Consider the following 16,461-nt stretch of genomic DNA (forward strand, 5'->3'; position numbering starts at 1 on the left):
CTTAGAATCTGAAACCACCAGGCTATGCTGTAAAACCTGCCCCCTTCTTAGAGAGTTACAGAAGAGACCCTTACTTCTGCCACATGGGCCCTGATTTCCTCCCTTCAAACCCCCACCATGCTGTCGTCTGTCTGTCCATGGAGCTAATAAATGTTCTAATAAACTCCACACTCCCCAACAACTTGTCTATGTCCCTCTCAAACCACATATCTGAGACCTTTCACCCCTGACTGTTTACCCCCTACACTGTGTGCTAAGAGCTTGGGGTGCGGGGGTTAATGCATTTACTGATCACAAGTAGCCCAAGATAAATCCTATTCTTATCCCTACTGTTACAGATGAAGAAAATGAGGCTTGAAGAGGATTTGTAAGCCATTCAAGGCCATCAACTGGCACTTGTCACCAGCCTAGGACCAAGCCAGCTCTGCCAGACACTTCAGAGCCAGGCTCCCCATTGTCCAGTGCTCAGAGCACTGTGGATCAGACTTTGGCATCAAATGTGTTGCCTAGGGGCATCTAAAGCACAAAGCCTGGTGCTGTTGCTTTAGGGAAGGACCCCAAGCCCTGCATTCCAGAGTAATGCCCGAGCTGCTGGCCCAGGGACCACAAGTCAAGGAGCAAGTCTATGAAAAACTGGTGAAGTTGAGAAAGGAGACCAGCAAGGAGTTCAGTATGGCTGGAGCCAGAGGCTGGGAGAGATGGAAGAGGAGGGGGTTTGGCTGTAGCCCAGGCAGTATAGAGCTCATTGCTGTAATGGAAAGCACAGAGGGATATGAAGAAGGGACACGATAGGACATGCGCTTGGGACAGCCTCTCTGCATGCACAGAAATGAGCCAGAGGCCAGAGAGAGGGGATACCTGACTTTCAGAGAGGTATGTCTCCAAGGGTGGCAAAGAGGTGGAAGACAGGGCTGGTAGGTAGCAGATGCCACACAGGCAGAATTCATGTCTAACAAACACAGTCACCATTCTTTACAATGCTCAAAGCTTCCTAGTTGTGCCACGCACGGAGCACCCGAGCCCAGACCCACAGCTGACAGCAGGTGTGAGTCCCCATCCCAGCAGCCTTCACGGAACCAGCTGCCCTTAGAGACATGCCCAGTAACCACCTTTCCCATACAGCCACACGGGCACCGTCTCAGCAGCTGCTGCCCCCTCCCTTCAGATAAAAGTGTCTGCATCCAAAGAGTGAACAGGACTTGGCCAGGCCTGGAACCAACCAAACAACTAGACTAAGAAGTCATTGCTGGGCATCACAGAGCAGAGAAGAGGAAGGCCTTCAGTTGCAAATTTGGTACCACCTCACACTTGCAAATATTAAACCAACAAAAGCCGTTGTGTGTTTTTCATCAGGAAACTCAAAACTCAAAAGGGGGTCGGGAGACTCTGAAATGAGGCCATCGGCTGGAGTCAGCTTAACCTGAAGTAAAATTAGAAAATTTGTCACATGGAAAAACTGTGTGGAGAGAAATGATTCGTTTTTCCCTGTGCTTTCTGCAGGAGAATGAGTAATTTGGCATTTTGACTGGGCAGCTAGAGCAGCTGAAGTCTCTGTTTGGTACCAAATATACACCGTTGTCCCGTAGATTTGGGCCCAGCTCATGAATGGACCATCAGAGAGAGATGACCAGACGGCCAGGCTGGGCCCTGCTCAGTCACATCCATGCCCTCATTTGTCACAAAGTCAAGGCCAAACTGAACTCAGACACTCTAGAATGTTCTTGCTAATGGTGATGTAGGGTTCACCTGGTCTGACCTCTTTGTTTCTCAGATGGGGAAACTGAGACCCAGGGAGCTATGGAAACTTGCCTGGGCAGAGAAAGAGCAGGAGAATCCCAACACAGGCTCTGGCTGGTCTCTACTGCACCCCTTCTCGTGGCCATAGCTGCATCCTGCACATGGTGGGTTGGGGAAGGGGACAGTTTCCTGCCTCATGCTAACCAGGAGTGAGGTCACGTGAACTTCTTTAACAAGGGTTAGGAGCTCCAGCTCAGCCCACCAGCCAGGCACAGAGCTAAGTACTGGGGGAGTGACCTGGCTCTTCAGGGAGTCCCACCTCACCTTCTAACCCTGAAGGCGTGGGGTCAGAGTGAGAAGAGCAAAGGTCTAAGAGACCAGGCAGGAGCAGCAGGTCCACAGAGGAGCGACTGTCTGTGATTGATAAGAAGTTCTGCTTTTATCAATCACACAAACTCAATGGCTCTGATCAGCAAAGATTCAGCGCCTTACAGCTCTGGAGGTTAGAAATGTCTCACTGTAATAAGAATCAAGGTAGCAAAGACAGGATTTTTCTAGAAGCTTTAAATGAAAAGTCTGCCCCCTTGCTGTGTCCAGCCCCTTTAGGGTGTCCATATCCTTTGGCCTGTGACTCAGTCCTCCAACTCCCAGACCCCTGAAGAAGGCTGATCACGTCACCCCCACTCACACAGCTAGCTCCTGCCTCTACTTCACCCTTTCTCTTCCATTCAAAGAACCTCGTGGATCTCCTGGGTCCAACCCCATAACCCAAGGTGCTGTCCCTTCCCCCTGTAGCCTTAATTCCTCTTTGCCACATCGCCTGATACAGGCCTACGGGTGGCACCTGGACTCCTTCGGAGGGTTGTTGCTCTGCCTGCTATAGGGATTATTGTGGGAAGGGTTTTAGGCAGGGGCAACATAATCAGAGACAGGCTAAGCTTCACCTTGAGATCAGGGGGCTCTAACTGAAATGCAGATTCTGATTTACTGGGTTCCAGATGGGGCTGGAGACTCTACCTTCCATGGAGTTGCCAGAAGGTGCTGGTTTACGGACCACAGCAGAACAGAAAGATGCTGGAGACTGAGGGGGGTGCAGAATAGAGGTCTGCCCGGGGCTGGAGATGGGACAGACATGGTTGCTCCTGGCTGAACTCTCTCCTACCACAGGGCTTTTGGGTATGTTACACACACATGCACACACATGCACACTCACAATGCCACTTATATATACACTACACAAAACCTAAAAGCCAGATATATACATGTACACAATATATAAAAGGTTATATATACATACAACTTATGTATGAAGTACAGATCATATAAACACTTAACATGCCTCTAATTGCTACACACAATATATATATATCATGTATACATAGTTGATAATTATAAAATGCACAGATGTACTATGTACTTATAGTTTATAAACATGAAACACACACCTCTCTATAGCCAGAATACATCTCTAAAACAGAAATTCATTAGACTCCTCCCTTCAGGTCTCAGGACTCTATTCAAAAGAGGAAGCAGAAGGTTGTAAGAGTCAGAGATGGTAGGTGACTCCAAGAAAACAGTGTATTCCAGGCACAATAGGACTGATGCACATATGAACTCAGAGAGATTGTGAAAGCACATGCAAGACCTGCACAGATTCAAACCAGACAAAATCCTAGCACTGACAAGAAGTAGGCACAAATTCCCACCACTAACCAAAAAGTCATTTGCAATTGATACCTGCTGAGAAAGGGAAAATAAGTTTTCTCTAGTGGAGAGTCAACAGGTAGACCAACCACACTCCAGGGCAGTGGAGAGTCAGCGGGTAAACCGACCACACTCTAGAGCAGTGGAGAGTCAGCGGGTAAACCGACCACACTCTAGAGCAGTGGAGAGTCAGCGGGTAGACGGACCACACTCCAGGGCAGATCCCATGCCTGGGAGTAGTTGGTCAACACAAAGCAAACTATGCTGGGGGCGGAGAAGCAGGAGGTGCTAACAACATCATAAGGTGCTAGAATTGTGTTGTTTTGTTGATTTTTTGTCTTTTTGGTTTTGTTTGTTCTGATTTTCACTTGTTTTGTTCTTGGTTTTGATTTTCCTGAAGAGAAAGGTGAGGGACATAAAGTTGGGTGTCCCAGAGTTGTGGAGGGTATGGGAGGAGTTGGGGGAAAGCAATTCAAATATATTATATGAAAATATGGAATAAAATGCATAGAAAGCACCCTATGGCTGTCAGTACCCAGGTCCATGGCAAACTCTCTAAATCCCAGAACAGTAACGGAGGAGCCAGGACGCCCTCTTTTATACCCATGGCTTGCACCAGGAACCCCCAACTAGCTGAGCTGGTCACTGCACCTATCTAGGCTGGACAAAGGGGCAGAGTCAAGCAGCCACAATCCTGTGTGACTTGAAGGTGGAAAAGCAGAAGATACGGACAGAATAAGTTGCTTAGTCATCAGCTGGACCTCAGCACCTCTGCTCCAGTGGATGGAACCATGACAGTTTCCATAGAAACTGTAAACACAGAAAATGTTTACAGCACGGAAAGCAAACATAGACTGCTCTTCAGAAAGCATCTTGTTTAGCCCACACTGCTCTCAGACTACCTGGGAAGCTTCAGCTGACCTTGAACTCCTGTTGAGCACACCATGTGGTTTATGCAATGCTGGGGATCGAACCAGGGTTCTGCGCACGCCAGGCAAAGCCCTCTAACGCTGTGTTACATTCCCAGCCGGCAAACACATGCTCTTCCTGATGTATCTATGTTGTGAGCCCTGCTCTGACCCCCTTCCCACCTCCTGCAACCAGAATGGATGACAGAGTAGCCTGCAGCACACAGATGGTCATGTCAAAGGGCCTACCGTGCTGGTTTTTCTCTGAGGTCACCTCAGCCCCAGGCTTTAAAGATTCTTTAATGAATTCAAGAGCTCACTGTGTCCTTTGGGTGTCATGGCATATGCTGAGGAAAGACAGGTAAATGAGACAAAGGTCCTGTCTCCAAGGGACCCACAGTGAGGAAGGAGGGGTTAATGAGACATTGCACTTCATCATCACTGACTGACTCCTGACTCATCTCTAATCCCGTCTCAATCTACAAATCAGAAAGACTGAAACATCTCACTCAAAGGAAGGTAGTAGAGCTAAGATTTGAATCCAGAACTTGAAGACCAGAGGCAAGAACCGCATCCTAAATCTCTCCCTGGGAACCAGCTCTGCATCTGAGTTGTGGTCAAATATAGACTCCCTCAGAGACTCAGGGCCATCACCTCCTAAAAGAAACTGTGGAACTGGAGGGTTTGCTCTGCTTTGTGTTTGTGCCTGCTTTGTTGCTGTTTTGAGACAGGCTGTCACTATGCAGCCTAGGCTGGTCTCGAACTTCTGGCAATTCTCCTGCCTCATAAGTGCAGGGATCACAGGTGTGAGCTGCCACGTCCAGCTTAGACTGGTTGTTCATAAAGCTGCTGCTTCTTTGCATTGATTGGACCAGACACCATTAAAACCACTGGTGGCTGGCCCGAGGGTTTCCAGGGGCCATGGACACCAAGTTTGTGACCTGCACATCCACATTCTAACTTTCTGAAAAACCCTTCTAGCATTTACCACAAGGCCTGAAAAATGGTTGAATAAACAGAAGAGAGGAGACCCCATCTCTGTTTGGCTGAGGCAGGAACATGAAGAAGCAACACACACCCTGGCTTTCGGCTGTTGTCCTTTCTTGAAGAGGCAGAAGCCTGGGTCAAGGGCAAGAGGCAGAGGCTTTCTCATTGGCTGTGTCCTGACTGGTAAATTACCATGACCTGGCCAAAGACTGCAACAAAACCTCCACTGATTTGTTCTAGGAATTCGTGGTCACTAATAATCACAGAGTCATCAAACAGAGATGCCATTGTGGTCTTCACAGTAGGATTTACATTGAGCCAGCAGCAGTAGCAGCTAGAAGCCCACACAGGAATGAGCTTAATTGGGGTATCGACATTATAAAATGCTACTTCAGGTACATAGAATGCTAGAGAATGTTTAATGCTCTTGAGGAAGTGTCTACAAGATTACTAAGGGAAGAAAGCCCCCAACAATTACCTATTCACATTCTATCATATGCATATTTACATGTGGAAAACATGTGTGAGAGTCCCCCCAAATGTGAGCAGGCTTTCTTCACTGCTGAGTATGGATAACATGTGATCTTTATTTTTAAAAAAGAATTTTTCTTCTTTTCCCCCAGGTTTTTATAATACTATGCATTACTTTCATCGCTTTTTATGGTATTTTTTAAAATCTTCTCTTTTAAAGGCTGACTATTGGATGTGCTAGCATGTCCAATTCAAGGGCAGGGGAGGTGGGGACAGGAAGATCCCTGGAACTCAACAGCCAACTAGCATAGCCTACTTGGTGACTTTTAGGCCAATGAGATATAGTGTCACTAAAAAAAAAAAAAAAAAAAAAAAAAACAATTATAAGAAACATGAATGGTATCTGGGCATGCCACTCAAGTTTGCCCTTTGGTCTCCATTTGCATGCACACTTACACACTCACAGTTTATGTCCCTCTATCTCCCCCATTTCTAGTGGAAATGGACATCCCTATTTTGATAGTGCACAAGCTTTCTGTCTATCTATGGGGACACTCATAACAAGCCCCAAACACACAAGTCACCTGCTACACTCAAGCCTCTACTACCAGCTCCTGAGTCTCTCCCAGGATGGAGAGTGGATCCCATGCAGCTCTCTAGCCCCTGCCTCCACTCCAGAAAGCACTTTAGTGAACAGGACCACCAGGAAATATGGGAAGAAGACAGACATCTCTAAGAGCAACCACAAGAGAAGGACAGATCACTTGAAGACATTGTCGGGAGATCCTTTGGGAAGGAAGTTAGTTTAAAGAGACTTTGGTTGAGAGCCTTTTCAGCTGGACTTATTTGAGGCCCTCATCAATAGGAAGGGAAACTCCTACAGAGGCTGCTACCTGCAAGCCGTATTTCAGGCAAGCTTCTCAAACCCAGAAAGAGGCTCCCTAAATCCTAAACCTAGAGTCCTGGTTGCTTAAGAACAGTGTCTTCAAAACAGATTCCTTCTGTGCCTGTGTCACCATGGATACAAACAGACTGACCTGGATTAAGACGGATTGAGTTGAGTCTGTTGTCTCAGACTGGGATAAGTTAGTTCACCTGGGCTGTTCTGAGCTGAACGCAGTTGAGTTGGGTTGAGCTAAATTGAGTTGGGTTGAGCTAAATTGAGTTGGGTTGAACTGGACTAACTAGATTGTGTCAAAGATCTATTTGACAAGAATTTTAAGTCTTTGAAGAAAGAAATTGAAGAGGACACCAGAAAATGGAAGGATCTCCCTTGCTCTTGGATTGGGAGGATCAACATAGTAAAAATGGCAATTCTACCAAAAGCAATCTATAGATTCAATGCAATCCCCATCAAAATCCCATCAAAATTCTTCACAGATCTGGAGAAGACAATAATCAACTTTATATGGAAAAACAAAAAACCCAGGATAGCCAAAACAATCTTATACAATAAAGGATCGTCTGGAGGCATTACCATCCCTGACTTCAAACTCTATTACAGAGCAACAGTATTGAAAACAGCGTGATATTGGCATAAAAAGAGAGAAGTCGACCAATGGAATCGAATAGAAGACCCGGACTTTAACCCACAAACCTATGAACACCTGATTTTCAATAAAGGAGCTAAAAGTATACAATGGAAAAAAGAGTACATCTTCAACAAATTGTGCTGGCAAAACTGGATGTCAATCTGTAGAAGAATGAAAATAGATCCATATCTATCACCATGCACAAAACACAAGTCCAAATGGATTAAAGACCTCAATATCAGTCAGAACACACTGAACCTGATAGAAGAGAAAGTGGGAAGTACTCTACAACACATGGGCACAGGAGACCACTTCCTACGTATAACCCCAGCAGCACAGACATTAAGGGCATCATTGAATAAAAGGGACCTCCTGAGACTGAGAAGCTTCTGTAAAGCAAAGGACACTGTCACTAAGACAAAAAGGGAACCCACTGACTGGGAGAAGATCTTCACCAACCCCGCAACTGACAAAGGTCTGATCTCCAAAATATATAAAGAACTCAAGAAACTAGACCGTAAAAGGCTAATCAACCCAATTATGAAATGGGGCATTGAGATGAACACAGAATTCTCAACAGAAGAAGTTCAAATGGCCAAAAGACACTTAAGTTCATGCTCAACTTCCTTAGCGATCAGGGAAATGCAAATCAAGACAACTTTAAGATACCATCTTACACCTGTCAGAATGGCTAAAATAAAAAACACCAATGATAGCCTTTGCTGGAGAGGTTGTGGAGAAAGGGGTACACTCACCCATTGCTGGTGGGAATGTAAACTTGTGCAACTACTTTGGAAAGCAGTGTGGCGGTTTCTCAGGAAATTCGGGATCAACCTACCTCTGGACCCAGCAATACCACTCTTGGGAATATACCCAAGAGATGCCTTATCAGACTGAATTTGGATGGAATGATTGTGTTGGCCTGAATTAGGTTGAATTCAGTTTGGTTGGGTTGGTTTGGGTTGGGTTGAGTTGGGACCAGTTGTGTCATGATGGTTAAACTGGACTGAGGAACTGATAAGTTTTGTAGGATTGGGTTGGGTTGGATTGAGTTGAGTAGAATTGTGTTCTGATGGAGATGGTGTGTGGGCTGCATGCACTGAATTCCGCTGGCCCAGTTAACTCCTTATACGCTGCTCAGAACCTTCTTCTAGGTTCTATTCTTACCCTAGACTGTTTGTCCTTTCATTGGTGGGGAGCAGCAGCTGGTCAGCCAGCAAACCTGACTCCTCTGAAGACCTCTGACAGTATCTCAGCTTTCCTGGGCTCTGTGGAGGGCAGCAGTTCCCACCCCACAGTCCGGTGCTCTGACTACAGAGCCCTGGGTGTTTATCCCTTCTCCTCCATCATTCACATCTTTCACTGAGTTGTGCAAGGTTGGCTCCTTTTGCCCTTCCTCCCTTAGCCATACAAGGGCACTCCAGGAGTTCAATCACATCATGAGGCAATTATTTAACAACCTACTAAAAATTCAAGACTTGGACCATTGAGATGGTTCAGTGGGTAAAAGTGGCTGCTCCCAAGGCCGATGGCCTGAGTTCCATCCCCAGGATCCACACGATGGAAGGAGAAACAACTCAAGGGAGCTGCCTTCTGACCTCCACATGTGCTCTGTGGCATGTGTGCAGGTACACAATAAATAAATAAATAAATAAAATGTTTTTTAGGCAAAGAATTCAGGGCTTAGTGAAGGCAGCGTGAAGGTGATGTCCCTCATCTGACTTTAAAACAACACTCATCAAAACTTTGTGGATTTAAGCACACACATAGTCATGTACACACAGGCAGCACAGACACATTCTTGAATGAAATTAATCAGTACTATAGTGATGAAAGAGTTAAATTTGTGTGGTTAAATGAGAAAATATACAAAGAAGCACAGTGAGGGCAACCGCTGGCACTTGGTAACTCGGGGACTCCTGGCTCCCTCCTGGAATAGAGCTAACTTCAGCTCACACCTTCACCTTTGGTCCATTTCAAATGGATCAGCTGTAGCCATCAAAGATAAACTCAGAAGCTTAACGAGAAGAGGAAAGATGATATTCCACCCTTGACTACATCAGTCATCAGAAACAAGAGAACAGATGAGCTAGCAAACAAACAGGTCACCTGGCTCATGCAATCATAAATAATAAAGATCAGGGTATCTTAACTGAATCCCAGGCCACCTAGCTATGAAGTTGTGGAAGGAAACGGAGCCCCTTAATGTTCTCTGAATACTCAGCCAGTCACTCTAGAGTTGGCAGAGCTGTGGAAAGTTTGGTTTGGCTTATGTACCATGGAGAATATGTTAGGTGAAAAGTCAGATTAGACCTGCTCACTTCTGCCTCTATTTATTAAAAAGCCTCACTGAGTGTCCACTTATGTCAGACCCTGTCTGAGACTCTGGGATTCAGAGTTGGACAAGGCCCAGGCCTGTGTCATGGTTCCTCCTGCAGTAGAGAATGTAGGAGTTGTCAGTGGTCACCATGCAGTATGGGTTCCCTGTCACTGAGAGGCACCCAAGATGCTTGGGAGGAGAGGCTGAATTCCCTGGGCAGAATCTTAGGGGAATATGAGAGGGCCAGAAAAAGTAGAACAGAAGTATGTTTAAAAAAAGGTTACCTGGCAAGGATGGGAGGATCCCTGGGGCTTGCTGGCCAGCGAGTCCGGCCCAACCTGTGAACTCCAGGTTCTGTGGGAGACCCCATCTCCATATTTTAAAGTGATGAGCTCCTCGTCAGTTTTTAAAAGTCAGTCAGGATATCCAAATGGTTCATAGACATACAAAAGTTTGATCAACTCGACTGGAGAGATGGATCCACAGATGAAGTGTCTGCCACAAATCATAAGGACCTGAGCTCCATCCCCAGCATCCATGATAAAAACTGAGCACGGTGCGCATTGGTAACACCAGTACTGGGGGAGGTGGAGGCAGGAAGATCCCTAGGGATAGCTGGGCACACAGTATACACCCGTAAGTGAGCAGTGCCGCGAGAGACCTTGTCTTCCAAAACAACGTGATGGCTCCAGAGGAACAGCCAAGGTTGCCCTCAGCACACGCACACACGCAGATACCCACACATGCAGTCACAGGCAGGGAGAGAGACACACACATACACACATGTAGGGAAATAGGAATTAAGGCTTCATTAAGATTCTAACTGCACCTGTTAGAAGTATTGACAGGAAATGCAGCCATGAGGCTGGATGCTGGCCGGCGGATGAGAATGAGGGCTCTGCTTCCCGATGCTTATGTGTCTTGGGTACAAACACAGAAGAAGGCACACCAGCAGTACCTGCTCGTCTGAAGACTGTGCACTCCTGTGACCCAACACCACACCGAGGGAAACTAGAGGAAATGCATACACGTGTGTCCTGAGATACACATAAGGACAGTCGCACCACACTGGCAGATTCCACGGGTCCATGACAGCCCACACGCTGTTGGGGAAAAGCGGGTAGGTCACAGTAGGTATAGTCGTGGTGTGGACTATTGCGCTACGGTGAAAATAAACTATTTGCCTCATGCATGGATCTCAAAGCCTCAACATTCAGAGAAAGAACTCGAAACAGAAAAGTACATTTTTCATGGAAAAGGCTCAGAGTCAAGGAAGACAGAGCCTGGGATGGAAGGAGGTGTGTTTGTGTCAAGTTCTGTTTTTAAACAAACAGAAGTGATAGCTATAAAATTTCATGTGGCAATCAGCCCTGAAAGGTGGGGAGCCCCCACCCCCACCAGAGCAGAGCAAAGCCCTGGGTGTTTTCTTCCCTTCTGGGTTGTACTTTGGGGGAGCACAGGACTGGCAGCACTGTTCCTGCTCCAGCAATGTCCTCACCCTCCGAAACAGCAGCCCTTCTGATCAAGCTAGCTTCATTAGGAGAGGAACCCACAGGGCAATCCTGCAGACTAGCCCTGACCCTCAGAGACACAAGGGGCCATGATGGTGTGAAGCTTCAGGGATGTAGGAGGGGAAGCGTGATTGCCCTCAGGAGGAAGCAGATGTGGGATGAGGTACGCCCTTTCTTTCTGACTGTGAATTCAGAATCCCTCGGGAGAGATCTGGATCTGGCTCCTTTGTATCCCCAGTCTGCAGAAGGCCTGACTGACTACGTACTTAATCCATTTGCTGAACCTAAGTAAGTCTTAATCTGGGTAAATGCCATTTTGTTTCCCATTATTCAAAGCTAGAAATGCAAGGCTGAGCAAATCTTGCCATCCCATTTCATAGAAGGGAAAATTGAGGCTCAGAAGGAGAAGTTAGTCATCTCATTTTACAGATGAAACCTGGGTTTTCCAATGCTCAAAAAATGGATGGAGGAGGGGCAACGAGGAAGTTTACAAAGATCTACTTTTTAATAAATCCACTGTCCGCAGATTACTGTACATCTGGGCTCCATCCCCCAGGAGCTTTGCCTGGGACAGCACAGACAAGAGAACTTGAGACCTGGAGAAGTAGCCTGGACTCAGAACAACCTTCAGGGGGCAGCAGTCCTCAACGGGGCTGGCAGTCTGTAAATGGCCAGCCAGGTGCAGACTCTCCGCAGGCTTGCTGGGAACCAGACCTGAGTTCTAGGGTCTCACCTGAGTCTAGAGGCCTGCAAAGTGCAGTCTTTCGTTTTTCTAAACAGCTTTGTTGAGGTCTAATGTGCAGCTTGGACTGAAGGCAGTCAGGTCAGCTACTACGTCTGCGTGGTAACACATCCACCACCACAGTCCAGCCTTGGATCATCCCGTACAAAGTCCCCAACTGTCCCTGGGACTAAGCCATCATGGATGCCCTCCAGTTCTGTAGTTTTTCCTTTTCAGAAATTATGTTTGAACAGGCTCTGAGAACCTGCAGGCTTTTATCTGGCCATGTAAACTTACCGTGTTGTAGCATGGATTTGTGCTTCCTCCCTTTTCGTTGATGAATAGTATCCCATTGAAAGGACATACTTAACAGCCAATGAGCAAGTTTGTTTCTACACTTTGCCACTATGTATAATGCTGTTATGAATGGTTACATAAAAGCTTTTGAGTGGGTGTGTGGTTTTCCTTCTCTTGAGTAGACGCTTAACGAGTAGACTCACTCGGTAGTGGTGTAATCAATATTGAGTGCTTAAGGAGCTGCTTAACTATTGGCGACATGAAACAAGCTTAAACATTTAGCTTAGTGGTCAAGAGCATAAATTCTTCCAGCCGTACTTCTGCCAATGAAGGTCGTGTGCTCTTGGGCAAATGACTTTGCCTCAGTATCCTCGTCCATGAAACTGCATCTGTGGAGCTGATGTGAGCTTGGTGGACTCCTATAAAACGGTAAAGTCTTGGGCTGGTTGAAAAATAGTTTATCAGTGCATCCCAGGCCAGTCTTGAAGTTAGGATCCTCTTTCATTCTTAGCATTCCAAGTGCTGGGATTATAACTTTTTTCTCTTTCTTTCCTTTCCTATTCTATTCTATTCTTTTCTTTTCGTAATAGCGAGTTGAGCAGTGGCCCTGTGGGAAGAATCTCTCCCATAGACTTGCAGGTTATCACAGATCTATCTTGGAACAACTGAGTGTCTTTAGGCAAACTGCCTGCCCTGCTGGGCCTCCAGATGGAGATGACCCTCCAGCACAACAGGCTACAAGAGCTTTGGGGATACACTGGGCTCCTGTCATGAGTAGGACACGCCCTCTACACCATTCACAGGAGACTGAGGGACCTTAAGGCCATCTCTGGGAGACTCCTTTGATGATTGACAACAAAGTCTCTGGAGTGAGGGTACCCGAGTCAAATTCTATCCCAGACACTTGGAAAACTGACTTGGATTCAGAGTTCTCAGAATAGGAGAGCTAAGGTCCTTATTCCCCAGCCCCTGGAATAATGACTGAGAAGGGAGGCTGTTCACACCTCATCTGATGCACCGCTGGATGAGAGCTAGCCATGTAAGCTGCACACATGTTCTATAGAGCTCAGGGCTCCCAGAGTCCTCTTCAGATCCCAAAGGGGCACTGAATGTTGTCAGCTGCCCTCTGCAGTTGACTTGGCAAAGCTCTATATCATATGGGAAATTGCAAGGTTTCCACACTGGTCATCCTGAGAGAAGCCAGAACTCTGCTCCAACTGCCCTTTGATCTGCAAGAAATGCCAGGCTGGACGCCCTGGCAGGAAGAGCTGTCATTGCATCTGCGTCTTACTCCCTCACAGACCACAGGCCGGGTGGTAGCTGGCTTCTTCAAGTACCTAAGGAGTTAAACAAGGCCACCAATCCTAACCCAGCTTCCATCAGAGGACCATGACACGCTCCTGAGCCTTCTTCATTTATTCATCTGGGCTATGTGCTAATCCTTTAAGGGCTGAGAGGCTGCTGTTCCAAAAGCCTGGTTTTGCTGAGCGCATAGCGCGAAGACCGAACAGGGACCGGAACCTGCCCAACTGGGTTTGAGTTCTGGCTTTCAGAGCTGCCTGCATTTCCTACGTCTCCCCACTGCAGCTGAGGTACTTCTCAGCACAAAAGTTCCTGTGAAGAGGAAGATATCTTCCGCTCTGATTTTCTGGCTGCCCAGTACCCAGAAGCATGGAAAGAACTCTTCCCCCATCTGTCCGTTAGACTTCACAATATCCCTGGGAAGTAAGTGGGTCTAGTATATCCTTTTCAGATGAAGAAACTGAGGCACGTAGATAAAAAGGTATTGCCCATGGTCACCCAACAGAGGCGCGATTCACACCCAGACAGCCAGCTTTAACCCAAATCCACTTTAATTCGACAGTTTCAGAGTCCTGGTTTGGGAGTGGGGGGAAGGATGAGGCACAGCGAACAGAAGGAAGGGTCACTTGCCCAGGCTTAGTCCATCATTCACCGTGCCTCTGTCCCTCAGGGATGGGGAAGGTGGAGGGGGGACCTCTGGTAACCCGCTGAACCAAGGGTGCGTGCCACTCTGTTCCGCTATGTTAGGAGAGACTAGGGCGCAAAGGTGTCCTGCCCATGACTGTGCCTTCTATAGACTAATGGACTTCGGGTCTGCTCAACCAGAGCCCGGCGCGCCAGGAACTCGGCGAGGATGCCCAACACTGTTGGTGACCCTGTCCTTTCTGGCAGTGTGGTGTCACTGTGCAGCCAAAACCTCTCTCTGCCCTCACTGGGGAGCCGCGTCCAGCTCACTCTGCGTGCCCTGGCTGAAGCTATCTCCCCGGCGCCTAGAAACCCCGGTACCCGGGAGGACCCGGGACAGAAGAGCCAGCACAGCGCACTGCGCCAAGCAAGCACTCCCTTTTATGTCCAGGAATGAGGCGCCGCGGCACCCGGGCGCGCAACCGGCGGCTGCGGTGGCTTACCTGTCGCGGCGCGCGTCTGCAGGACGACGGAGAGCAGCGCGGAGACGATGGAGAGCAGCCACCGCGGGCGCCGGTTCTGCGTGGTCCTCCTGAAAGAAGCGGTAACAGAGAAGGTGAAGAGGCGGCGGGGCAGCAAAGGCCAGGGCGCGGGAGCTCGGGGCGCGGGTCCTACCTGGGTGCCATGGTGCAGTCGCCGGACCCCAGCTCCGCTTCGCACGCGGAACAAAGGCGGAGCTCGGTGGCGACGGCGGGATCCCGGCTGCCGCCCGCGCCTGACTCACCCGCGCACTGAAACCCGACTCCGCCGCGCCCTGCGCTCCCCCACGCGCGGTGCCCCACCTCGCCGCTGGTCCCGGCCGAGCCTCCCCACGCCCCCTTCTTCCCGCCACCCCAGGGTCTTATGTAACCCGCAAAGAAAGCCCCGCGTGCCGACACAGTGCCTCACAACCCAGGTCGGCTGGAATCGCTGGGGTTTCCTTACATGACGGACCAGTCTACTAAGGCTCAGAAAAGAGCTGCAGTGTCCCAAAGCCACACAACTAAAGTGTTTCCCGGCTGCTGTGCCACGCCCAGCACGCCAGCCAGGGGCCTGCTTGTATGTCCCAGAGTAGCTGCAGTGGGGACAGAAGTCGTGCACAGAGGTAGGACTTTGAAGGTCACGTTGTGTGTACCCCGAACATTTTGGAATCCCAAAACCTTGATCAAGGGGCGCAGAAACCTGATCTAGCCTCCTCCCGCCTGTCCCCCAAGTTAATGATGGGGGAACTGAGGTCAGGAGAAGGCAAACGATTTACCAAGATATACACCCAGTGAGCGACACAGGGCTGGAGACCCCATATAGGAGGAAAGGACCAAGTCTCGGTGTTCACTAGGGCAGGTAGGGTCAGGTGTGTTACCTGCCTCCTGGGGAGACAATAGACCACGTAACCAACAAGGAACACAGAAGTGAGAATCGGGGCTCAGTTCTTGGACACATTCTCCCCAGGAATCCTTGTAGTTACTAGTGCACTGCATGAAAAGTGGGGGTGAGGACATGTCCCTGCTCAGGCCAGGAAGAATTTAGACGTTAGTAAGCTACAACTGAATTCTCAGAGTGGCGGCTCAGGACAGTGATCAACAGTGTGTCTACCCTGCTGTTGGCACTACCCTGATCATATCCTCAGATGGCAAGGGTCAATACAGGCAGGACCATAGGCTCTTAAAGAACTAAGGCACAAGGAACCAAAGTTACCCCAGAGCCAGGAGGGCTCCGAGGAACTAACAAGGAAGAAACGGCGTTTTAAGGACACTGTCCAGTTTAGATGGCTTTGACAACATCCATTCACACTGTCTATGGATGTGAGCCCTCTCCCCCCACTCACTGCAGCTTTCTGGGATGGGCATAATTGTTGTTACAAACCGCTAACCACAGGTAATGGCTTTCTCAGGTCTGTATTTCTTACAAAAATGCATCAGCAGGTCCTGGAACTGACTTCCTGAATAGATCTTACCTGAGAAGACAGCAGCACCCATGGCTTTTCTGTTTGCTAGTTAGGGCCAGAAACTAGAAACTGGTGCCCTAGGCTCCATGCGGCCCACAGATTAGTTTGGATTGGTTTGCTGGGCAATAGCTTCCAAATTAAAGGGTTAATAATAACAACAATATTTTATAATTATGAAATGTCCATTAAGAGCTAGATGTCAGGGCTGGAGGGACAGCTCAGAGGTTAAGAGAGTGTGCTTCTCTTGAAGAGGACCCAAGTTCCAGGCACCCACACAGAGTAGTCCACAATGGTCTGTAACACTTGGGGACCTATTACCTCCTCTACCCTCTGTGGGCACCTCTGCACACATGTATACACACA

General features: G+C 48.3%; 1 protein-coding gene across 1 annotated transcript in view; it reads right to left on the reverse strand.

Moving 5' to 3' along the window:
* The window catches only part of Col15a1 (collagen type XV alpha 1 chain), a 101,616-nt gene extending 86,623 nt beyond the window's left edge, over positions 1–14,993 (reverse strand). The window contains exons 1-2 of the mRNA XM_057790402.1: positions 14,790–14,993; positions 14,618–14,706 (exon numbers count right to left, since the gene is read on the reverse strand). Of these exons, the coding sequence (XP_057646385.1) occupies positions 14,618–14,706; positions 14,790–14,800 (100 nt within the window). The 5' untranslated portion in view covers positions 14,801–14,993. The remainder of the gene's footprint in view (positions 1–14,617; positions 14,707–14,789) is intronic.
* Positions 14,994–16,461: the final 1,468 nt, after the last annotated feature.

Source organism: Chionomys nivalis, chromosome 16 (genome assembly GCF_950005125.1).
Source record: "Chionomys nivalis chromosome 16, mChiNiv1.1, whole genome shotgun sequence".
In the NCBI taxonomy this organism is placed as follows: domain Eukaryota; kingdom Metazoa; phylum Chordata; class Mammalia; order Rodentia; family Cricetidae; genus Chionomys; species Chionomys nivalis.